The following is a 25599-nucleotide window of genomic DNA, read 5'->3' on the forward strand; positions in this document are numbered from 1 at the left end:
TTTAGTATGTTCTTTGTAACGATGAACCAAAATCAAATAATCTGTGGTTGTTAATGAATTGATGTTTTATATGAGGAAAAATAACATTTACATTTATACGGTTAAATGAAGTGTAGAATCAAAAGAGGAAAAATAACGCCTGAAATGTGAATGCAAGTGCTGGATAGAACAGGATGTGGTTAGAGGCGCAGCTGCAGGCTGCCAAACCCCATCATTCTTAGCAGCTTTTGTCAAACGGCATGCTGCCGCTGATTCTCAAGTTTCTAAAGTAGAAACGAAATGTCATAAGCAGTGATGTCAGTAACGCGTTAATTTGTAACGCGTTACTGACGTCGGACCACTTTTTTCAGTAACGAGTAATATAACGTGTTGCTATTTCAAATCCAGTAGTCAGACTACATACTTATCAAAATCATTTTTGCGTTACTATCTTCTTTTGTTATTTAATCGTATTTCCTCTACTCGTCTTGTCGAGTGACCGACGTCTCTATGCGACAGAAATGTAAACAATGGAGGGAGATACGCATTTTGTTGGTGGAAAAACTGGAACTATTTTGAGTTTCTGTCGCCAAGTCCGATAATTATAAGCGGCTTTGGGCTTCATTTTTTTAAAGTCGCTTGCAGATTTAATGAGTGGCGGGTTGCGCCTTTTTTGGCTCGTTTTTGAACGTGAAGTTGCTCATTTGGGTTTGGAAATAAGCAGAGACTCATAATAAATCCCAGAATTTGTCCGTCATTAAGGTAGTTTTAGTCAGTCTCTCCCTGTCCATCATTTCCCGGATGATCCGTCCCGCTGTGTCTTTGTTAATGTCAAGTTAATATATTACCTCTGAATGACGTCGAGCTTCACGTTGCGCTCCAGAAAACTGCAAACATCGAGACTAATATGAACAGCGCAATAAACGTGAAAACAGTCACGAATAAACGTGTCCGTAGTTGGCAATGATTATAATGGCAATTTAACGCTATTCTAATTATTAATATTAAGATAAATGTCACAAATCTGTGCAGCCATCTGAGCTGTGGAGCTGCAGGAGGAGCTCTGTGCGCTGCGACACCAAACGCAGGGCCGTAACGCAGAACCTGGAGGCTGGGGGAGGGGAGGGGGGGGCTTTAAAATCCTTCTTAGAGTTTTCCAGACAACAGAGGACCACACAAATTACTCAGGTTTTTTTATTTTTTTGTACTGTTTTTTTCTACAATCTCCTCTTCAGTTCAACCTTATCAGTGGAGACACATTGTTGATGTTACCATTATAAAATAACTTACAATTAAGAATTGGCAAAGCTCAATGTTATTTTCACAGGAGGCGGAGCGTTGTTGTTAGCACCTGCTGAAAGTAACTAAAAAGTTACTTTTAGTGTAACTTAGTTACTTTCCAAATCAAGTAGTCAGTAATATAACTAAGTTACTTTTTCAAGGACTAATCAGTAGTCCGATTAAAGTTACTTTTTCAAAGTAACTATACCAACACTGGTCATAAGTCAAGAAAATGTCAACAAGGGGCTGGAAATTTTAGTTTAACAGTAGCAATAAACAATGTTATCTTTAAAATAAATCACTTAAGAAGAAATTTATACTCAACAGTAAACATAAAAGGTTAATAAAATAACTATTCTGTTTCCAGCCTGCAGATTATAAAGATAAGACTATTATTTCCAAGCATGAAAGTTGTAAAGAATGAAATCTAAACATTGTGGGTAATTGGATAAGATTCAAAGAGAAACGCTTTAATTAATGTTAGTTGCTTGTAGTAAACATTTACTCTTGTATTAAAACTGTAACTTTGATGTCAAGTAATTAGAATCATGGATTATTCTTAGTTTCTTTTCAGAAGACTTGTAGTAAGTACAACTGATGAATTATGGATATTATAACATTATAAGTAGATGATGAATTGGAGAGGTAGAATAAGTTATAAATTTGATTGTTACTCTGAACATGAAATGGTGTTGAAGGATGCAGCTGCCTGATAAAAATCAGAGGAAGAAAGGGCGTGGGGTGTAAATTTAGCCGCTCTCGGGTTGCAGAGGTGAGATGGAGGATGAAACCATGTGGCTTCCTGCTTGCGCAAGTCAACCGCCCATGCGGAAAGAGCCCAGGTGTATCGTACAAGTTAATCGCCCACGTGGAAAAAAGAGACAAAAGTTCATGACACAAGTTCAGGGGGGGGGGGGCTGGTTGTGTGTGGGTGGCATGCGCAGATGTTCTTTGTCTTGGTACAACCTCCTGGAGAATGAGAAACTTGTAAAAAGTTGAGACCGAAGTGACACGGGGTTCTTCGTCCCCCGGCTGAGACTCGACACAAGTGCAGCAAGAAGACCGGCAGAGGACCACATCCTGGAACCAAGAAAAGCACCTCATAAGGAGTACGACGGAGCACCTCACGCCGGACTAACAGGACGGAGATCCACCGATCCACTGCCTTGGTTCCTCATTGGATTTCCATACTCTGCACTCGACCCAGCGATCTCAAAATACATCGCACAGACTTGGGGAATTGAACAAAAGTCACAGGATCGACCAAGAGCTGTTCGGTTGGATATAACAGACAGTTCACTTTGTTTCATTTCCAAAAGAGGATTCATTTTTCACAGAGAAGGATTCTGACCAAGGACTTCTGTTGCCGAGATCCAATTCCATCGATGGGTATGAGTTGTGCCGCACCCCAAAGCCTTATTTGATAGATAGATGACAGTATAGGGAGGTTATTTAGAGAAAGGTTAAATTGATCTAAATTTTTATTGATTTTCTTTGTATGGTAATCTCAAGTAAATTCTGTATGCCTGTCATTTTCCCTGCTAAAGCTTGCTTAATAAATACATATAATATAAAATTCTAATCAGGTTGTGGACCTTGAAATTAATTGAGTCATTTGAATCAAAGTTCTTCTATCTATAGTAAAACCAGTATACATGATTCTAGTAATGTGGTGGCTTCAGACTTTCCTTTGGTGAGAGTAAATCATGACCCTGGGACTTAATTTTAATCCTAGTCACTAAAAATTATCTAGCCGGTTCCAAGTGCTGTTATATATTTTAGAAAGAAAGCTACCGTTAACAGAAGTGGTTATTGAAATTATGCAGCTGTCTGGGCTACTCAGTTGATTATTTCATAACTGAAAAGGGTCATAACTTTTGGATCGAAGGTAGTGAGAGCTGGACGAATTTCTTTCGCCACCAGTTCAAATAGATTATCTCTTATAGATCTTGTTCAGGGTAAGACCCAGGTCTTAAGAGATTTTCCGGACCTGTTAGACAGAGAACTGGTCAGTAGTCAGCCCCGAGGAGTTGAGAGGAGAGGGCGGGGCTGGCTATTGCATAGTAACAAACAAGTGTGAATACATAGTTTCACAGTAAGTTTAGGAATTATGAATAATTAGACAAGAAAGTGTGTTATTTATAATGTTTTGTTCTGTTCATATCATTCATGCCTGTTTTCAACCTGCTGACTTTGTTTCAGCAGAGATGCTGTGGATTTACAGAGACTCCAAAATGACATGAAAATATATTAGTTTTTTATTTGTTCTTTATTCTTCTACCAATAATTACTTGTGGTATTTTTCTAAAAACAAAAAGATTTCATAAATCCAAAACAAAATTTTTCATGCAAATCTACAATTCATAATTGTTAATTGTGAATAAAAACTTTAATCAAGTCAAGTTGATATTACTGGTAGAAAAGTTTCAGCATTTTTCTTTTGTATGTTTGTATTTTTTTCAATATGCCCAGTGCATCTTTTGATTGTGTTATTATTCAAGGCATTAATTATGGTATGTTTTCCAGTTTCTATGGTTCAGTCTAACAGAAAATACATAACTTACTTGTTCTAAAAATGAGTGTAAGAGTCTTTCTTAATAGTTCAAACACCAAATGTACCTCAACATGCATAAATACACTCAGTGTATTTGTTAGCGCTGCTGCAAAAGCTAAAATCCAACATCTTATTTATTTCAGCCAATAGGAACCAAGGAAAATGAAATCCAATTGTGAATTGGTTGCTTTGCAAACACCAGCCTACTGAATGCCAAATAGCATCATGCGTAGATATTTCACTTTCCCAAAAATACACAAATGAGTAAGTTTTTCATGAATAATTTGGTTAAGTTACACAAGAAAGTCCTCAGTGCATCTGAGTTTTTTCCTTCCGCTGTATGTTCAAGCTCTGTTTGGTCAGTCTTTGTCTCCTCTCAGCGCGTTGCGGAGGCTCCTCCAGAACTCCGGCCTCCTCTCCTCGTCTTCAGGCCACTCCAGGTAGGTGGTGGAGCTCATGAGTTTGCGCAGTTTGCAGAAACGTTTGGGGACGTCGTCCTTGGACAGAGGCTCCAGCAGAATCAAGATGGCAGCGTCTCCGCCGGCCTCAAACAGCCAGAAGTGGGAGAAGTCCAGTTCATAGCGGCACCAGTCGGACTGGACGAAGTTCTCAGAGAGGATGAAGATCGTACGACGACTGCGTTCGATGGCGCTCATGATGTTATCCATGATCGGTTGTCCAGGAAGGAAGTCTCGCTTGTGGAGGCACAAGGACAACGGCCGAGAGGAGCTGGTACTACTGGTACCTTCCTCACTGGTGAGAAAACAAACAGGAAACCAGATTATGGATCCACTTTCTACTGTACTTTAAGGGTCCATCATAGACTGAAGTCAAACTGACAGCGGATGTTTCACGTTTTACTGAACGCTCCCTTCAGGTCTACAACACCTGGCAGAGTTCCTGTGGAACCCAAACCCACATTCAATAGACTTCATGGTGTTTTGTTCTGAGTGTGGTTTACAATAATTTATGATGACGGAAGAGAGGATTGACTATTACAAATTCACAAGTTCGGAAAAAGAGGAAATAATGACTGGTGAATTGTAACATCTCATGTTACTGGAAAACGAAAGGCGTCAGAGGGACGTTCACCCACTGCATTGGACCAGAACCGAGCAGAAAAGATTCAGTGTTTTGGTCAGATAAATCCTCAAGACCTCAGACAACTGATCCTCAAAATTGATTGTTTAATTAATTGTAACAGGAAGGAGTAGAATGAATGTTTTTCTTACATAAATGCATAGTTGCAGGCATAATAATCCTTGTTGAAGTATAATATGAGCTAAAATGTTAAAAATACTCACCTGGGCTCCTCCAGCTCAGGTATGAGGAAGTTTTCTACCCAGCCAGCGTCTCTCTCACTGTAGGAAACAAAAGCATCAAAGGACAGCAGCGCTTCTGAGTCTGTAGTGTCTCTTCTTTGGGAACTTCGCTTTGCCTTGAGCCACGCCCAAGTCATCTTCAGGTACCAGAAAACATGGAGTCGCCACAGCAGAGCACACAGCAGTAACCCGACTAACAGGGCCACGCCGCAGCTCACAGAGACAAACAAAACCCGGTGGCAAACTTCCACCGAGAGACGGACCTGACTCACTGACTCCCCCTGCAGGTGGAGAGGCGAGTCGCAGACGTAGCCGTCCTTTCTGTCTGTTAACTTGACATTTCCTTTTTGTTGTAGTTCTGATTGGAGAAAGTTAACAAAATCGCAGGTGCAGATGAACTTGTTGTAACCAGCCTGGAGGTTCTCAAGCCGCTTGAATGACTGAAGCTCTGGGAGGCCGAACACATTCAGAGTGTTAAACTGAAAAGAGAAAGGCGTCACATGCTGGAGAATGCAGAGTTGACTTTATTTAGAAGTACAGGATTCTTTCCTACCTGCAGCGTAAGAGTTTGTAGGTTTGGAAAGGGTTGTCCAGCAGGTAACTCTAGGAACTTGTTCCCAGAGAGGTACAGTTCCCTCAGTAAAGGCAAGTCCAGGGAGAAACCTTTGAGATCGTTGTAGCTCAGATCCAGGACCTGTCCAGAATGTTCAGAGTCAGTTTAGCATATTTTGGTTGTGGCTGCTTTACATTTGCTTCTGTATGGTTCCGTCTCTTTACCTCTAGTGATCTTGGCAGACAGGAAGTGGTGGCGGTTAGCTTAGCTCTGGAGATGTTAAGGTTTTTCAGGGTAGAGGGCCAGGAGCAACTGGAGGGCATTGAGCTGTAGAGAGTTCTGCTGACGTCCAAGTGGGTCAGCTTCAGGAGGTTGGCCACCAGATGGCTAATCAGTGACAAAGACTGGACAGAAGTGGACAAAGCTTGAAACCAAGAAACTCTGATTCCTGGTGAGTTACACAGATTTTACTTTAACTATAAAGACACCTTCAGAGGGTTTCCACTTATGTTTAAGACTCTGAGTTCTGTCAGCATTGGCACTCCATGACAAAGAGATTCTGCAACGGTCAGGTCGGTCAGCAGATTGTCAGACAAATCCAGGTACTGCAGGTTCACCAGCAGCTTGGATGTATCACAGGGCATCACAAACACCTGAAGACAAAAGCAACTTTTAAAAGGAATCCAAATAATTTCTAATTAAACACAAAACGTCTTCCTCTGCCGGTCTTTAGTTTTAAGACTTTGGTCAGCACCAGAGCCTGGAAACTTTGGAGATGTTGCTGTCAGCTCATATTTACCCCACAGTTTATGACGGACACCTTCCTTGGGTAAGACAGAAGAAAACCCAGCTGTAGGAATGATGTAAACTTGTAGATGTCAACCACCACAGCATTTCGGAGAAAGAACTCGTCGATGCTTTTGTAATCGGTTTGGTTGGCTTTCTCCCACCTGCAACAAACAGTGAAGGTTACAGTGAAGGTTATACAGTCAGCCGATCATAAAACATCAGGAATGGTAAGCAAGGAAAAATGCCAAATCATATCTATTCAAAACTAAGTAAAAAAAAAAGTCCTTTCTGTCACATTCATGTTTTGAAATTCTTCACTGGTGGATCTTTTTTATCTCTAGATGAGCACGGCGCCTACAAGAAGGAGTTACAAACTTCAACAGGTGAGATGAGATCTTCTCCAGCCCCTTTCTAAATCTGAACTATTGAAAATTGGTCTGTCATACTGCGTTACGACCAGCAGGTGTCACTGTGGGTCTTTCAGTTGAATACACCAACACTACCAGTGTTTGTGGAAGTGAGTAATTCACGTTTTAGCCGGTTTTTAAGAGTATTTCTCCTTATTTAAGTTTAGTTAAAACTGGGGGATCAAAGTGTTTAAACGGTTCACTTCACTCTGTTGGCTGATTAATGGAAAAGTGTCAGTAATTTTACATTGATTTGTTCATTTCCAAGAAGTGAACATGGTTGAAATATTACTGTTGTTTTTAAAAATCCTCTAATCATAAATATAGATGTGGGTTTTGTAGCAAATCCCTTGAAGACCTAAAAGGTTTCTTAGTTTTGGATAATCTGATTTCTAAGCACAAACCTTATAGATTAGTGGAGGCAGTGATTTACATCCATTGGGTGTTTAAACATCTGCAGGTTTTGGTTTCCTACCTCCCTTCGCCTTTCAATGTGACATCTTCTACATGAAGATAGGAGAGTGGGTCTCGATTCATCGCCATCAGGAAGTCCACAAACGAGGCATCGGACACAGAACAGTTACGTAAAGAAAGAGATCTGAAGGACGACAACAAAGAAAAGTTAATGAAAGTAAAGTGTTACTGCAGGAACAAACTGAAAAGAGCATGATATTCCAACCGGATCCTCTTTTTGGCTGACTCTCTGAAGGGCTGGACAGACTGACGCCCAGTCAGATTGAGGTCCTGTAGAACGATCGGAGTCTCAGGGTACGATACATCGGCAAGCACAGCTGCAGCCAGGGCCGCGTTGGTTAGAAACGGACCATGGAGGCTTAAAGTAACACGACCCAGAGGCCAAATGTCCCCTAATGTGCCAGAGTCATAACTGGAGAGAACAGGAAAAGAAAGGAAAAGTCAAATACTAACTGGAAGTTAAAGGTCACTGCATCATGCAGGATGAATGTGGGAACACCTGGCCAGGTTGTTGGCGTGGACAGTGAGGTCCTCCAGCTCCGTGACTCCAAACAAATCTGTTCTCCGTAGTTCCTTCAGGTCTGGACCTCCAAACATCAGCCTCCTCAGTCTGACGAGTCCAAAAAACACCGAAGGGGAACCAAGACGGCTGGAGGAGATGAAAACCACGGTGAATTTACACGTTTCTGGTCCTTTCATTACACAGCTAACATGATTTCCAACTGAATCGTGCTTTAGGTGAGGAACAATCTATGAATAAATCCGGAGAGATTCTGGAATGTTTCCTTTGTAAAACCCAAACCACATTAAACACATATGAGGTCATACAAGGATTCTCACTTGTCCTCTTCCAAGTTAAATATGGAAACAATTGAATATTCTTACATGTGTGAATGTCTCCTTTTCATGATAAAAATATTAAAAGAAGAATTTAGTTGAAAATACTCCTTATCCAAAACTGGAGGGGAAAGAAGATTTGTTTTCACACATTAACATCGTTCACCCAGGTTGAACGTGGGAATTTGTGAGTCACGTCTGTAGCATTTCACACATCTTACTAAGATAACAATTACTGGAAACACAGAGGAACTCAAACGCTCTGAAACTGGAGATAAACAAGAGAAAAACAAGAAGTCCTTCAGTCTGACTGATAAAGACTCTGTGAGACAGAATGAGGTTTTTTGAACATCCAGCCGGTTTGTGACTAATTACACATCACATGCAGACACACATTTAATGTTTCTACAGGGACTTCATGTGCTCCAAAAACAAAATACACATTAAAATACAGATTAAACCACAATAAAATAAAAATTACATAAATACTCAACAAGAAAATAAAATCTCACCTTTCCAACAAACAAGCAATCAAACCAGCAATGCACCGAACGCCTTATTTATTACTCTGATGGACGCAGAGACTAATGAATATTCAAACATATTAAGTCTGTATGTGGGGACATCAGACCATTTGCAGATGGAAACAGTTCATATTGTGATCAGAGGAAGTGAGCAGCACAGAGTGTAAAAAATATTTAACCCCATGTTAAATTTCTTTCTTTTTTTTTAATTTTTCAAAGTTCTTACAGTCTGTAAATACTCTACACACTAACATCAAAGCACCGCTGCATTTTGATGCCATAATATCAATAAAAATATTACGCAGTGGAAAAGTGTTAGTTTTCTGTATCTCTGTTTATAAATGGATGTTTTAGTGTTTGTTGTCTGCAATAACATTTTCACAGCAACGGCTTCACATCATGTCCTCTAAGTGTCCTGGTTGGAGAACATCATCCCAGTTTTAAAGTCCTTCCACTGAGAGAATAAACTTTAAAATACTTCTGTTAGTTTATAAATCACTGGATGGCTTAACACCACAATACATTAAAGATCCTCAGAACCAGAACCAAACATGGAGACCATGCTTCTCTAATCTGGAACAAACTCCAGAAAACTGCAAAGCTACTCAAACTCTAAGTTTCTTTAAATCAAGGCTAAAAACTCATTTCTGGAGTTACGCTTGCAGCATCTGAGCTCCTCACCTGTACGGATTGTTGAGCAGGTTGAGATGCTCCAGAGTGGCCAGATTTTTGAACCACTTGGGGTTGAGAAACTTCAGCTGGTTGTCAGAAAGATCCAGTTCCTCCAGGCTCCACAGAGAGTCGAACGCTGACGGATGGATCTCAGCTAACCGGTTACCTGCAGGCAGAGGAGCGCAGAGTACCTGGAAACTGTCCTCAAGTAAGAGTAAGTAGTTGGTCGAAAGTCTACTCAAGTACTGAGCTGTAAAAAGTACAGCACAGTAAAAATACTCCTGAAAGTACATTTTTTCAAACAAGTTACTGACGGAAATATAACTGAGTAAATGTAAATAGTTATTAACAAACTTTTCCTGCAGGACAGAAATATCTGAATTCAGCTCTACTGGCTGTTTCACTGAGACACAGCAAAAACAATGGTTACCATGGAGATCCAGAGCCCTCAGTCGTGAATGTCCTATAAGGTCCTTTTGGGTCACCATGGTGATGTTGTTGAAGGAAAGGTCCAGGCTCAGCGCTTGGTCTGTTACCATGGGAACGCCGGTGAATCCGCTGTAGGAGCAGTTACAGCAGTGATGGAGGTCGCATCGTCTGCAGGTCGGCCTCCCATCGCCCCTGTTGACCTTCTGACCCCGGACCAGAGGGACCAACAGGAGGAGCAGGGCCAGGGAGACAGAAGTCAGACGTCTCATGCTGCAGAGTGGAAGAGCAGATCTGTTGAGCTGAGCGAGACACAGAAGTGAAACGCACACATTGGGGAAGTGTTTTGTTCAAACAGGAAAAGACTGCTTTTTAAATTATTTATCATGTCAGGAAGTCTTTATGCATCTGCTCAGAAAAAAGCACAAATATCTGAACAAAGTTAGGTTTCACTTCAGCTATTTCTCTTACACTTATTTCACTGAAATATAGAATTTCAGTGAAATAGTATATTTACCACATAACTTCAATATCTGAAAAAGGCTTCAATAAAGCATTAGAAATTTAGTAACCAAACTGTAGCAACACTGAGCAGATTTAAGCTTCACAAAAAGATGTTTTCTAAATGATCAGCTGGAGAACGATGTGTTTCTCTGGTTCCAGTTTTTCTGTTTCTGTTCACATGCAGATTTTCTTCAGCTACAACTGAAATAATTACGAATATTTCTGAATATTATATCAAAAAGCAAAAATGTGATTCAAGAAAACTAAATTGTGAGCAGTAATAACAAAAGAAAATTCCCATGAATGTTTGCATTAATGCTCTAGTGGATTTGAAGACCTTCTGACCTTTCACACACATTTAGCTACTTGCCCCAATGTGGATGATGTTTTCTGCTAATCCGCTAATCCTCTTATCTTCTAATTGTTTTTGTGTTCCATGTATGATTCTTGTTTATTTTCTCTCATTTGATCTGCTCAGCGTCAGTCAGTAAAATTCATAGATAATTTATATTTTTAATCAAAAGTGAAGAATCCTCTTGTTACTTTTGCCACTGGCAGTTCTGGTGTTTAAAGCATATATACATAAAAGTTTTCATGCTTTGAAAACTTTCCAGTTTCTCCCAATATTTCTGCCATACTTATTTTTAGCTGTAAAATCCAAAAATATGCACAGAACTTTTCATTTAATCTCCAAAGAAAAATGTATAGACTTCAGTTAAAAAACTTTTAATGAAAATAATTAAAAACAATCTACACATTTACTTAAAATAATGACAGTTTAGTCGTTAAGTAGTTGGTTCATGTTTGATGCTTTTTATTTCAGTTCTGTTGTAAATCCATTTCATTTTGTGATGTAATTTATGCTCAGCTTTTAATTGCTATAAGATTACCCATTAGCAAACATCTGACACAGAACCTCACCAATCATTGTTTAAATATTATTTTAATGCTGCAGAGTCTGACTTACAACTGGGTTAGAAATCAATCAACTGATTTTTAATCTCTTACCACGTTGATAACTTCTCTTTTCTTTTGTCCTCTATTTGAAACAGTTGAAGGATTTCAGATGCAATCACATTTGTCACAAAGTCGAAAACACTGCTGCTGAGATTCAAAGTTTTACTTCATGACAAGAACATGCCTTACCTAGTTTTCCCCGGAGTAGAGTCTTTTAGAGGAGTAAATAGTGAAGTCTAAAACTAAAAGTGGCCAAATAATGAGATAAGGGGATTTTATGGTTTCAACAAGAGGAAGTTAAACTCTTGACTGACATCTGGAAGCAAAACTAAAAAGGGGTAGTAAGCATGAGAGTTAGTTTGTGGAGGAAACATCCTCCAGTGTAAGCAAACTTAAAATAAGTTTGACCAAATCACTTAAAAATACAAGAAATAACTTTTCAACTAAAAACTATTTTTCTACTTCAAAGTTAAGTGTGAAAGCAAAGTAAAGCAGCCAAAGGTTGTAAACTATCTGGGTTCCTGTAACATCATATGTAAATGTCAGGAGGTACTGGACCATAACCCTAATGACTGCTTTTAAAGCCTAACTGACAGGATTATTATTACTGGTACAAACTCTTTTTTCAAGCTTATAAAGTCAAGATTATTTATTCATATCCCACTTCTCAGCAAAATGATATTTCAACGTGCTTTACCTGGTAAAAATACAATAAAATGAACAAAAAACAACAAAAAATAAACAAACTGACAAAAAACAACAACAGTGGCAAAAAATGGAGAAGTGATGAAAAGTTGTAATCCAGATCAGAATTAATTAATATTCCGGTTATTATTATTAATCAAAGTGAACTCTAATCAAACAGGTTTAAAAGAAGTCAGAGTTTCAGCATTGTTGCAGTTTCCAGGACGTTCGTTCCAGATTAGTGGAGCCTAGAAACTGAAACTGAATCTTTGTTGTTCTTCACATGGCTGACTCTGTGATTGACTTTATGTCTCTTTGAATGTTCAGAGCTGATTCTCAGCTTTATTTTGAAAGTTCAAGTTTAAACAATTTTTCTTTTCTGCAAAATCTCTCACTATATTCTAAATTAGTTCAGTTCTGCTTCTCGTTTTAGTTCCTGCAAAAGCTATTTATTAATGATATTGTAATTTTCTGCGATGCATCGGTAAATTTTTGTTCTCACAATAACAATAACAGGAATATTTTGGATCAGGTTCCTGTGACTTTGGAGATTTTATTGTACATTTCTACAGAATCTGAGAGAAAAGATTCATGTAACCCAGATTTGAACAATACAGAGAAATAAGACCAAAGTGTAAACAGATAGTAGCTGAACACTGAGACCTACAATGTGAAAAGGAGAGAGATTTTCTGGAAAGCTAAGACGCATTCAGAAACCAAACAATGGTATGAAAGTGATATGGATAAAAACAAACCCAGACTTTCTGGCATGATAACTTGAGTCCTGAAAGGGTCTTTCATTAATGTACAGGTCAGCAATAAAACAATGACATGGGAGCAGGTAAAGTTTATTGTTATTATGAAATTAGAGTCTGGAGCTACTGTTGAACAGAACAGAAACAAGAAGAATCTGCAGAATAAAAGCCAGGGGACCAGCAGAGACTTCAACACTTTGCCTCATCCAGAAGACAGTGAGTTCACACTGGGCTTTTCAATTTACAATCACATCAAATTTGAACATTTTTTGAATATTTACTTTAATTAGGAATCACTTTGTGGTAAAAGAAACTAATTTGTATTTTTCTTGTGCAGATTCCTTTGTCCAGCCTCTTCCACCATCACCACCATGACCTTTCTTGGTGTTTTTCTTGTGTTTTGTGGCGTATTGACGCTGACCAGAGCCGTGCCTATTAACTCAACCCTCACCAAGAGGATGGGGGGCCTCTGCGACTACAACCACCTGCAGTGCACGATCTTCCCTGGAATGTTCTGCCCGCAGTGCGACGCCGACGGGAACTTCCTGCCGCAGCAGTGCTCCGGCCCGACCCAATACTGCTGGTGCGTGGACATGATCACCGGAGAGGAGATCCCCAACACAAAGACCCCGCCTGGGGTCAGGCCAACTAACTGTGGTGAGAGGTTTTGTCTAAATTGACAGAATATTAGAGCCATTGTAAAAAATGACTATTCCTGGTAGGTGACACTGTCTGGTTTATTTTAACCAGAAGACACCAGTGTTTATTGTACTGGTACATATTTTATTAAAAGTTAACAATATTTTTCTATGTAAATATCTTGTTACAACATCAACAGCCATGGATAACAGGCAAGTTTTCTCAATAATCCAGAAATTCTGATAGCTCTTTTCCAGCGGTGATTAACTCTGATTGTATTTTTCTTTGCCTGCATTTCAATTCTGTTGATTCTTTGAGTTCTTTTATGTTTGTATCATCTGTTTTTTATGTTTGTTTTTATTGTAAAGAATTGTAAAAACTGCTATATAAATAAAATTAAGATGGCTGAATGTTCTCTAGATTTTAAAGGTAAACTAAATTTGAGACTAAAATGAGTTAAAAGTGAAATAAAAAAAGATGTTGAAATGCGTGTGTATATTTTTGCAGCAAAGAATATACGCTGCCCACATGGCTGGATCAGTTTTGGTTATCGGTGTTTCCTCTTTATCGACACCCCAAAGACATGGCCTGAAGCTGAGGTGGGGCAAATTAAGCATCTTTGAGCTGTTTATTTATGGTAAAAATCAGATATTTGGAAACCGTTATGTGTTTTTCTGTACAGTTTTACTGTCAGTTTGAGGAAGCCAACCTGGCATCAGTCCACAGTTACGAGGAGAATCGATTTATCCAAACTTTGACCAGAGGAGACACACACACCTTCCCAGAAACCTGGATTGGAGGAAGTGATGCCATACAAGTATGGAAATCTTTAAAACATCATTTACCACTGAGAAATTATCCTTCAAACATAAACTATGTCATATTTATAGCTTTTGTGTGATATCTTTCAAACATAAAAACTATTATTTTCCTGATAAAGTCAGACTATAACTTGTTTGGTAACTCAATCAAATGTAATTATCCTTCTTCTACACAGCTGTTTGAACAAGTTAGAGCAGTTTGACACCAAATGATGTGCTGTATAGTTAAGTATAGTGGTTTGCATGAGTTCATGTAATTTTGTTCCAACAGCTTGATTTGTGGATGTGGTCCGATGGCTCCAAGTTCTACTATGAGAACTGGTACAATGACGACCACAACGAGAAGGAAGAGCACTGCCTGAAGATGAATTATCACTGTAATGTCTACAACACATACACACACAGAGGTTTATATTCCTACTCATAATAGAACTTTTAATTGACTTTCATTCAATTTAGTAACATCTATACTAACAGTGACACCTACAATAAAAATCTGCCATGTTAAATCTAGAGTTTGGTCCCCATAATTACCTATCTGGTACATAGACCAGAAAGGGCCCTGAATATGCAATAAACAAGAAAACACACACTTACATATCTACATGTATATATATACACACACACACATTCTTGTTTTTATTCTTAGGACTGCCAAGAAATCTACTTTTTTAAGACCTCCTTTCTTTTACTTTTAGTTTAGATTACTGGAAATACAAAAAATTATGAAAACATGTACACACAGAGAAACACACACATAATATTATGTCTTTCTTTCCTCACAAAGACTTTGCATGTTTTCCATTCATTTTTCATTCATTACTATATGAAGCTGTTTTTCAGTTTTTCCACAAAACTGCAACACAAAAATTATTTGTAGGAAATAAAATACAATGTTTCTCAAAATTATAAATTGATACATTAGTAGATAAATACTTATAGTTTGGAGACAGGAATTACCTTTTAACACTGGATGATTTTCATCTCCCACTTGTATTCAGTGAAATTAACAATCAACACCTTTGTTTGCTTCCTGTCTGCCTGTTTTTCAGATAACCTGAAGTGGTCTGCAGCCCCCTGCAACGACACTCTGCCTTTTGTTTGTTCCAAGGACAACTGAACGCACATGAAACTTGAGCAAAAACAAACCCGACCTGTGTCGCCACATGGAAGTTGCAATTTTTACCACACACATGTAATCTTTTTTTTTATTGTATAACCAAAATAAAAGCAAAGAAATAAAACCAATAATAAAACAACAAAACCTGCTGAAGTGTGGCTCAAGTTAGACAGTGGTTTCACAGAGAACAATTAAAGGTTCAAAAATATGTTCTCCTACTGTTTAAAACATATATGAAGGTCCTGAATGTTGCAATAGCTATGCCAGGCCAGTATGTGGCAGTATAAAATCCCCACTGAAAGACACAAAACAGAGAAGGCAGCAAGAAAAAGACGCTAATTGTAAAGGTAATAACAATATCTGCATAAAAACCTAACAAAAAAACCTCAGGGTGATATAGACTTATAGGTTATCTTTGGAAATATGTGAAATAAACTGTTCGCAGAACATTATCTGCATATTTCATGAACATTTTGAGGCAAACAAAAAGTGAGGACTTGGTTACTCTGTTATGGCCAGGAAATATGCTGATTACAACTTCAAAGGGAATATTTTCAATATTTTCGATGATAAATTAATTATTTTATACAAATTATGCACAGGTGTCCACTCTTCCGAGTTTATTTGGAACATTTTGCAGATGTTGAGCTGCAAACACAAAATTCAAACACTGGTTTCAGCCGTATTTAGTCAGCAAAGTAAAATAAAAATTTACCACTTTTTGAACTCATCTACTGTCCCTCTGCTTCTCTGCGTGGATTAAAGAAAACTAAATGTTTCCTCATTAAGTGGCTGAAATGCTTGTTAGCACAGGTTTGTGGATGTTTGTGTGGGTTGTTGTTTCGTCATGCGATACTTTTACCCTTTTGGACTCAAACAGCAGTGACTCTGAAGTGAGAACTTCCAGGCAGTGGCACGCTGTGTTTGACTGAATGTCCCCTGAAACTCTGAATCATCATTGAGATCATAATGAAGTAAATCAATAATACAAATTCAGGGAAACTAAGTACAAATATGACATTATGGGACAGAGAGGATAAAAATTAATATTTAAATGTGATGCAAGACAGTGTGTAACTGAAAATTAATCTGTTTCATGGGCTTTATTTACAAATGCTTTTCCAGTGAAAATTAAAAATACGAGTCTTTTGTGTTTGCCTTTTTGCTCTGTATGCACATATTTTCTGATATCTGATTTTTATAAAATGATTTAGCGACATATAAAGTAATAATGTTGAGGCTATAAAGTTATTATGGAAGTGCATGTGTAAACCTAAAATATCAACATGTTGCACAATTAAGGAAATAATTTTGTTGCCTCTACAGGTAAATGTAAAAATTGTAAGCTGCAGAAAATGAGGAATCTGTGTATTTTGACTTGCTGCAAATATAAAATTAAATTCACTCTGAAATAAAAAGCACATTTTATTCATTTCTGTTTAATTCAAAACATTTTAAGTGTTTTGATGTTACATCACTCATCAGACTGACAGTAAACCACAACATCAGCTCCTTTCAACCCATTTGTTAAACAAACTGACTCCTCGCTCCTTCTGCCCTTTTGTTCCTTGACTGATTTCAGAGCTGAGTCAGGTTTGGTTGGACCGACCTCAGCAGACGGTTACTGATCGACTGCAGCAGATCAATAAAACCCGGGGGAGGCAGGTGGAGCAGAAGATCAGAGCATAAAAACCTCAATAGCAAAGACCAGAGGGTCAGAAGAAGGAGGCAGAGAGAGGGAATCAGAGAGAAATCACAAAGTTGATGATGAAGACGTTTCTGTTACTGTACCTGTGCCTCTATGTCACCTGGGCTCAGGACGTCTTAGATTACGATGACTACGACCCGGTGAGTGTTTTAATGTCAGGCAAATCTGGAAAATAAATTCAAGTTGTCTCTTAATCAGTAACGGTAATATTATGTGCTTATTTTGTTCGGATTATTATTGCTAAAATAATATAATGCATTTTATGGTATTTATTTTGTTCCTTAAAGATTACTGTTTATTGATTATTGTTTCAATTAAAAGGTCAACAATTATTAATGTGGATCATGATATCTCATAACAATCAATCCAACAAGCAAAAAATATATTAAATCATGAAAAGAGACTAAAAAAACAACAAAAATATTCTGGACGGATTGACATTAATTTAAAATTGAGAAGCAATAAAAAATTTTCAATTCAAGCCAAATATTTTTTAAGTGAATGCTGTTTTCTTAATTTTTATTTTTTTAGTAATTCCTGTAAAATTTAAAATCATTGCTATGTAAAAAAAGAATAATCTTAGTTACGTATAAAATAAAATTAATGTCCATCCATCCTTCCATTTTTCTGTACGTCTTTGTGGGGTCTGCAGAGGTGCTGGTGCCTCTCCAGCAAATGTTTCGGACGAGAGGCGGGGTCACCCTGGACAGGTCGCCAGTCTGTCACAGGGCAAAATTAATGTCATGCATGACATATTAAAAAATATATGTCATGCATATTTATCTCTAAATTATGAGAGATAATTTATGGATTCCTTAGGTAATATATCTGTTTCAGGGACTCAAAATTTTAGCAGCATCATTAAATAAAAAATGAAAAATCAGACATTTTAATAATTTTTAAAAAAGATTGTGAAATGAAAAGTTATTTAAAATTGGTGATGGTACTAGACATTTATAAAAATTTTATTTGGTCACATTGAATAATGTAAATTAAAAAGTTATACAATATAGAAAAAATGAAATCAGAAAAATTCAGAATTTTTGCCAATAATTGGTAAAACCAATAGATGTAAACTTTATGGTTGAATTTCAGTTTACTGAAGTATAATTATTATTTTTAAAACTTTAATAAATAGCTAATTTCTTTTAGATCATTCAGTTAATTTTGTCTTAAAATTACAGTTAATAAATTCTTCTTAACAAAATTGGTTTTCCATAACTTTTGACGCTATCAAAATATGGATTTATCTTTTTGTCTTATTAATCTTAGAAAACCATACCAGAGAAACAGCACACAGAAAAATGTGCTTCAACAACAACAAACCAGTTTGAATTCCTAACAATTATTTATAATATTCCTTCACAGGACACCAAGGTGGCAGCAAAGAATACCACAGTATGTAAAACCATTTATCTTGAGGAATATGTTAAATTTGATCAGAAATATGTAATATTTATCTTTGTTAACATGATATTAACTTTGTTTTCTGTGCAGAGCGAAGGAACAGCCGTTGATGCTCGAGGTCATCGGCCGGTCAGCAGTCGCAGAGATTCGTACAACCCAAACCGATATGCCCCTCCACCAATCAGCACAGGCAACAGGCAAGCCCCGCCCACAGCCTCACCTGACGAAAACACTCCAACACACCTGGCACCAGGACGAATGGAGCGAATCACACATCATCCATACTCACCTTACTGGTGACCCACATTAAAGAATCAATCTAGAAAACTGATAAAATCCAGGAAACACTGAGAACATGTTTGAACAAAATGATTTAATAGTTTAATTAAAAGTTGTATTTAAATTTAGGACATTATATTCCTAGCTGGACATCCTCTTACACCAGGAACCCCAACTCCTGTTGTTGGCAGAGGAGGAAATAAAATATCTTTCAGTTGAGAAGCAATAAAAACTAAAAAAGTTTCTGTAGTTCTTCTGTATGTTTTTAGAAAAAGAAAATTTACAACAGCTTGGCAAGGCCTTTAAAAGAGGCTTCATATTTTTTATAGAAGTTTATAGAAGCTCACTCAATCTGAAAAAATAAATATACTTTATATTTTAAATCCATTTTCTTAAGTTTCAAAATTAAACACCGTTTACTACATATTTATCTTTATTTTACAACTCCACAAAGCTCATTATCTGCATATTTCATGAAAATAAACACAGCAAAAATCAACTGAAATGGCTTTAATAATAAAATAGCTTGTGAATAGATGTTTAAAATGGACTTTACAATGACAAAAAAAGCATTTGAACCAGTTTCTGGTCTATTTTTAGCCCAAAAGGTTGAAAATCGATTATTCTTTTAGCTGATATTCCCATTCTAGACAAAAACCTTTAAATGTCAGACTTGGTTGGCCCATTTCATTGAATTTGTCCAAATTTGGACCCTGAAAACTCAGTGTCAGAATGAAAACTTGGCTTGCTGTTGTGTTTTCAGTAGGCTGATGGTTTTCTGATGGTTTTCTGTTCAGGTACCGCGGTCGGCCCACCCCAGCTCCCGTCGGCCGTCTGGCGCAGGAGAAAGAGGAGCAGCTTGAAGCGGGAGGATGTACGCATATTTCAGAGGCAATGGTAGGAAAATACTTTCAGCATTAATGAAACAAGACTGACTCAAGTTTTAACAGGATTTCATGTTCTCAGTTTACTTATCAATCTGCAGACTTGATTTTATTTAGTTTATGAGAGTCTGAGAAATCAGCAAAGAAAGATTTCAGAAATGAAAGACGTTGAGTTCGAGGTCCTCCAGAAGAGCTTTTCATAAAATTCTTTGACTACAGGTTAACAGTTTAGGAAACATTAGAAAACAAAGAGAGGATTTTGCTTCAGGCCACTCAGAGTGTTTTGTTCTCCATCAGGGAGCTTTGTGTCCGACTGGCTGCGAACTGAAAAACGCTCTGCTGAAGCAGGAGAAGAACGTCAAAATGGTAAATTTCACTCATTTTCTTCAAGTTATTCAAATGGAAATTTTTTTATAAGATCGTCTCTGGAGATCAAAGATTCAAATGTGTTTAAGCTTCAAAAATAAAAACTTTACGATGCAGAAGTTAATTTCTGTTTTCTTGATCTTTTCCCTGTAAGGTTATCGTTGAACTCAAGCCTCAGATTGAGGAATTGGCCCGATCGTCAAACAATGTCTATAACTACGTCAATGGCATCTCCAACTCTCTGAGGGAGAGACAGCGAGTCTTCGACAGTAAGGATCATTGGTTCACTAGTTTTCTGCATGTTTGTTGCATGGATGTTTATCTTGGACTAAAAATTTCCCTTTAGAAATGAGGTTTTTTTAGAGAAATCTAGGTTGCAGTCTCTATAGACAATCACTTCTAATCTTTCCATTTCCTGCTGTTTTCAGCCAACAACCAGCTGATGAGTCAGTATACCGACCAAGTAGAGGAACAACACGCCTACATCAAAGAGACTGTTGACGTGGTCTTCCCCTCCAACATCAGAGTGCTGCAGGTGAATCTATTTTTATGAGTTGTATTATATAAAGAAAAGAACCAACATGACAGACAAATAAAAAGGTGATTCTAATGTGAATGGTGTTGTGGCTACAGGGGGTGCTAGACAACATCAGGCTGAAGATCCAGAAGCTTGAAAAGGCAATCCTGTCCCAGAATGAGCAGTGCAGGGATCCGTGCATAACCAGGTGTCCGATACCGGTGGTTTCTGGTGAGTGAGGACGAAGAAATGTTTTTGACAAAGAGGAAAACAATGGGTGACAGAATTACCTCTGGTTTTCTTTGATTGCCTCCCTTCGTTGCAATCCAGGTAAGGAGTGTGAGGACATTTACCGGCGTGGAGGACGAGACTCCCAGATGTATCTCATCCAGCCGGATCCATCGTTGCCACCGTACAGGGTCTTCTGTGATCAGACCACCCAGAACGGAGGTTAGAGTGAAACTCATCCAGCATGTTTCGAGTATTTGTTTTCAGTTAAAGTCACAGTATTTTTCAAAATGTCTACTTCCAGGATGGGTTCTGATCCAGAACAGGCTTGATGGCAGTGTTGACTTTGGCCGCCGATGGGACGAATACCGCCGTGGTTTTGGAAACATCGCTTTTGAATCCAGCAAACGTTTCTGCGAGACTCCCGGTAAGTCTGAAGGAACTGTATCCCAACTATGCCATGAAGATGAATATCACACTGTCCTTTGTTGTCATGTGACAGGTGAGTATTGGCTGGGAAATGACCGCATCAGCCATTTGACCAAGATGGGCCCCACTGAGGTTCTCATCGAGATGCAGGACTGGACTGGAGCCAACGTGAGTCTTTTCATAAAGTCTCTAATAAATCTAAAGAAAAAGTAGAAATTATCTTTCAACTTTGAATTTACTTGTGAAAACATTGACTTCAACTGAAGCTAAGCCTTCCCGTTCCTTTTCCTATCAGGTCTATGCCCAATACCAGGGGTTCACCATCCAGACAGAGACTTCCAACTATGTGATGGCCGTCAATGGTTACTCTGGTAACGCTGGCAACTGCTTCCTGGAAGGAGCTCTGGAGCTGTATGGAGAAAACCGCACCATGACCATTCACAACGGCATGATGTTCAGCACCTACGACAGAGACAACGACAACTGGTAGGCAACCAAGCAAACGCTGAATCTCACAGAGGATGCTGCAACTATTCCTGTTCGTCATCATTTCCTGTCCATGTCTGCTGCTTCCAGGACACCGGGCGATCCCTCCAAGCAGTGCGCCAGGGAGGACGGAGGTGGCTGGTGGTACAACCGCTGCCACTCAGCCAATCCAAATGGGCGATACTATATAGGCGGAGCCTACACGTCAAAGATGACAAAGCACGGCACAGATGACGGTGTGGTGTGGATGAACTGGAAGGGCAGCTGGTATTCACTGAAGGCCATCAGCATGAAGATCAGACCTTTCTTTGCCTCCAGATAATCATGCAGAAGGGGCGGGAACACGCAACACAAACAGGAAACTGCCAAAATAAAAGACCAGCAAAAGTTTTCATCAAGGCGTCAAAGTCCTTAGTTGATTTGGAAGAAATAATAATATGGTAAAAACCTGTTTGTCAATAAACACAAGCATATTTATACACAACTAACTTTGAGTTTTAAAAAAATGGTGTAAAAGCAACCAAAAAAGTTTTATTCTTATATAATAAAAATATTTTCAAAAGGTTATATTCTTCAAAAGAGGAGAAATCAGAGTTGTTGTGAAAACATATGCTGTGATTTATCTTGTTGTGTGACGACGTCGTTTGCATTAAAGGAACAGTGAATAAAACTGTCCTGCGCTACTCAATAAACACATTGAGGAACCTATAAGTATGTTGGTTGTGTATTTTTTATTAATAAAGTTAATTTTCAGGTAACATGAACATGCCACATCTTAACATGAACAAAAATTATGATTAAAAAAAGTAGAAGAAAGAAAAAACATCTATTCTCTCAAAATGTCAGTTTACTAAAAGAAAAGCAATAAATGTCAATCAGTCATGAATGTAAATAACTATTTAACTATTTAAATACAACTTTTTGCTTCAGTTCACCTTAAACTTCAAGTCATGACATATTCAAGTCCACCTTAAGACTCTATCGCCACCACAGTTCAACCAGAAGTAATGTCGTACTTAATCTGTTGGAACAAATTTTATTATTAACAGCTGCACAAAGAACAAAGTCAATAAAATAAATGTATTTATCTTTAAATGATGTTTGCAAAAGATTTATAAATTATTTACAGACAGAAATTCCTTTTTCTTTAGGTGAAATAAGTTAATTATATAAGACAGACCACATGACTTTAATAAAACAATGTTACAATAAATAAAGTTATATTGATATTTAAGTCAAGTCATTATTTAAATATTTATCCTCAGAAACAAGTCTTTTCAAAGCTTAGTAATATCCTTTCTTAGTTCCAAAATGCCACAATCAGTAATTTCAAACTAAAAGAATAAGTGATCAGTTAATTTAAATAAATGTATTTTGGTTTGTATCTGTGCTCATTTTCTATTAATTTAAATCAGGACAGGAGGAAAACTAATAAATAACATGAAAAAATGAAAAAACCTGAAAGTCTTTCTGTCAGGAAAACATAAATAAGTGAAGTCTTTCAGTCTTTATTCAGTATTATTACAACGATTCAGCCTCAGCTGTTGGTTCCAGATTAGAACCTGCAGCTCTGAGTGGGTTCTCCTCGTCTGACTGATCCACCAGAACAATACACTTCTGTTCAATGTCTTCAAACTGCGTCAGCAGCTCCTTCTGGACCGTCGGGATCTTTCTGTACTCTGCTGGCGGCGGCGGCCCGACGTTCGCCGGCTGCAGCGTCACTCTGGGAATGTTCTGGGGAGGCGTGGCGGGTTTGGTTTTCTGTTTCAGGTCCGTTTGAAGAGTCTGGTAGTCGTGGTGATTGACGCTGAACGGCAGCGCCGACCGGCAGCTTCCCTGGCAGGTCCTTAGCTTCATGTCTACATCCACCTGGTGATGTAAGGCACAAGATGTTAGCAATAAATCAATGAATGTGATTATAAATTAAAACGAGCTCAATAATTTGCATTTGCAGGATTGTTTTTTTTGTGTCTTTCTACCAAAAACTGGATAATAGTCTCAACTATCTGCTGTTTTGAACAACAATTTTGTTTACAGAAACTTTTTTTAAAAATTATTATTTATTTTGGATATTTGAAATGTCTTGCAGTTAGAAATTAAAGGTTGTTGAGGGTTAAGAGGTGTACTTGCACTATTAAGTCATTACCAGATTAAAATAGTCTCAAAACAGCAATATTATAATTTATCCCAATAACTTCTGAGACAATTTATCGTCCAAATTTATTATGACAGACCTCCGTTAGCTTTCTAGTGAGGTTTACTGCAGAACTTCTGTCAAAAAGACCAACTTCTCAGTTTTATCTGTTAAAAATGTCACAACAAAATGTCTAATTTTTCTTTCACTTAAAAAATTTGCACAACTGCATTTACTGTCTTTGTTTTGTTGCATCCTCACCTCAGTTCGATGCAGCTCCTCCACCTGTTTCCCCACATGGCCGCGCAACTCCTTTATCTTCTGGGCCAGAAATCGTGATCGCTGTCGTAGTTCTCTGAGCTTCTTGGCCAGTTTGTCGGCACTTTCCACAAACTTCTGTTCGGAAACTAAACACAAAATCCAGCTTTAATACTTTGTTATTTATTCCAAAAAAACTGAACACTTTGTGTGAATCTTAACTGTATCTGTTGACCATGACTCTGCGGTTAGAGTTGTAGATGTGCGTCATCTCCGTCATGGACTTCTCCATTGCGGTTTCATAAACACTTGACTTTTGACAGAACATCTGCAGTTTTTGTTCCACGTCACTTTCCATTTCTGACATCAAACCCTGCAGTCTGCAGCCAGACGGGCATTTGGAGACCTTTGGAGGAGGAAATGGGAGCTGGATGTGAGAAAGTTGGGGCCAAAGGCTCCGAACAGAAAGAAAACACTGATCCAGTTACAGGTGGAGCACCACAGGGCTCTACCCACGGTCCTGCATTGTTCTTTGGTTTCATCAATAAATTAAAGGATATTTACTAGAAATAAATCTTTAGAAACAATCCTACCAATTTCAGTTGCCAGTAACTACACGTCTGTTTTATCTCATTGCATGTTTTCTGTTTTACTATTTTACACAGATCAATAACAGTTTTAAACAGTTATTGATCTGCTTAAAACTGATCAATAATTGCTTAAAAGTGCACTCAAACTTCTTACCCAATCATCATCTGAACACAGAGAGAGATGTGATCCAGTCGAGCACCGTTGCATCCTGTTCATCTTGGTGCCACTTGCAGAGCGGCGGCCATCTTGTTTCTGCTGTTTGAACCTCTGACACACTAAAGAGAAAAACAAGGCAGAGGCGGTTTATGTTTGGACAAACAAAAAGAAAGATAGCTGTGTTTGCTTTTGTCTCTTGGTCAGAACAGAAGGACCTTCGGACCAGTCAAAGGTCACGGTGCTGTTAAACCTTTTCAGTATTTGAGCTGCATTTACATAATATGTTTTTGCCATCCGTATCATATTAGTCCATTAGAAAATTAAAACACTGCAGGCAAATTTATAAACCTGTTTGAAACTAAATGTGACATATAAACAAATTTTACTTTAAAGAACATAAATAATAAGATATTCACTTATTGTATACTTTAACACTAAAGCTTACACTTGCATTTTATGTACATCCTGCCACAAAGTATTAATACTTAGTATATCAATTCAAGTACATTTACAGCTTATAACAGAAACGACTCGTCTTTTGTTGATATTTATTGATCTGCACTTTTCTCTTTGACCTGCAGTTCTCAGTTGGAAACACCATTTTGTTTACATTTTTTAAGGAAGTGCACATTTTCCTCTCCCATTTTTGACAAAGAAAGATTTGACTTTTTAGAGAATATTGCTCACATTTTTACATGAAAGTCTTGGATCTTTTCTTTTCATTTTTTCAGCTAAAAAGTGCTGCATTTTATAAAGGTTCTTATTTTAAAATGGATATCCGTAAATAGACTATATGATATATTTTAAAACATTATGTTTGCATTCTTTCTTGTGACTATCTTATCTTCAAGAATACTT

At 37.9% G+C, this 25599-nt stretch overlaps 4 protein-coding genes across 5 annotated transcripts; 2 read left to right on the forward strand and 2 right to left on the reverse strand.

Moving 5' to 3' along the window:
* Positions 1-3304: 3304 nt before the first annotated feature.
* On the reverse strand, positions 3305-11623 carry LOC122820938 (toll-like receptor 2 type-2). Of its 2 annotated transcripts, none has more exons than XM_044098672.1 (12): positions 11469-11623; positions 9823-10091; positions 9402-9558; positions 7859-8008; positions 7565-7771; positions 7361-7483; positions 6489-6639; positions 6178-6342; positions 5914-6093; positions 5690-5830; positions 5119-5615; positions 3305-4567 (listed from the first exon to the last, which is right to left on the reverse strand). In XM_044098672.1, exons 2-12 carry the CDS (start codon positions 10088-10090, stop codon positions 4174-4176), a joined length of 2433 nt encoding a protein of 810 aa, XP_043954607.1. In that variant the 5' UTR covers position 10091; positions 11469-11623; the 3' UTR covers positions 3305-4173. The 2 variants fall into 2 exon arrangements, with proteins under 2 accessions (XP_043954607.1, XP_043954608.1); XM_044098673.1 differs by having other exon boundaries at positions 11331-11480.
* A 1238-nt stretch (positions 11624-12861) lies between these two features.
* si:dkeyp-75b4.10 (ladderlectin) lies at positions 12862-15819 on the forward strand. Its single transcript, XM_044098921.1, has 6 exons — positions 12862-12934; positions 13056-13375; positions 13865-13956; positions 14040-14174; positions 14450-14555; positions 15231-15819. Exons 2-6 carry the CDS (start codon positions 13090-13092, stop codon positions 15296-15298), a joined length of 687 nt encoding a protein of 228 aa, XP_043954856.1. The 5' UTR covers positions 12862-12934; positions 13056-13089; the 3' UTR covers positions 15299-15819.
* A 1002-nt stretch (positions 15820-16821) lies between these two features.
* Positions 16822-22310, forward strand: fgb (fibrinogen beta chain). The gene is made up of 13 exons (XM_044098776.1): positions 16822-17146; positions 18375-18404; positions 18504-18610; positions 19490-19589; positions 19874-19942; positions 20097-20211; positions 20371-20477; positions 20576-20690; positions 20790-20909; positions 20992-21114; positions 21190-21284; positions 21412-21602; positions 21693-22310. The coding sequence occupies exons 1-13, from the start codon at positions 17063-17065 to the stop codon at positions 21922-21924; spliced, it is 1488 nt and encodes a 495-aa protein (XP_043954711.1). The 5' UTR covers positions 16822-17062; the 3' UTR covers positions 21925-22310.
* Positions 22103-25562, reverse strand: LOC122821054 (fibrinogen alpha chain). Its single transcript, XM_044098891.1, has 4 exons — positions 24739-25562; positions 24217-24400; positions 23998-24143; positions 22103-23471 (listed from the first exon to the last, which is right to left on the reverse strand). Exons 1-4 carry the CDS (start codon positions 24799-24801, stop codon positions 23124-23126), a joined length of 741 nt encoding a protein of 246 aa, XP_043954826.1. The 5' UTR covers positions 24802-25562; the 3' UTR covers positions 22103-23123.
* Between the last annotated feature and the right edge of the window lie 37 nt (positions 25563-25599).

This window comes from Gambusia affinis, linkage group LG18, assembly GCF_019740435.1.
Source record: "Gambusia affinis linkage group LG18, SWU_Gaff_1.0, whole genome shotgun sequence".
Lineage (NCBI taxonomy): Eukaryota > Metazoa > Chordata > Actinopteri > Cyprinodontiformes > Poeciliidae > Gambusia > Gambusia affinis.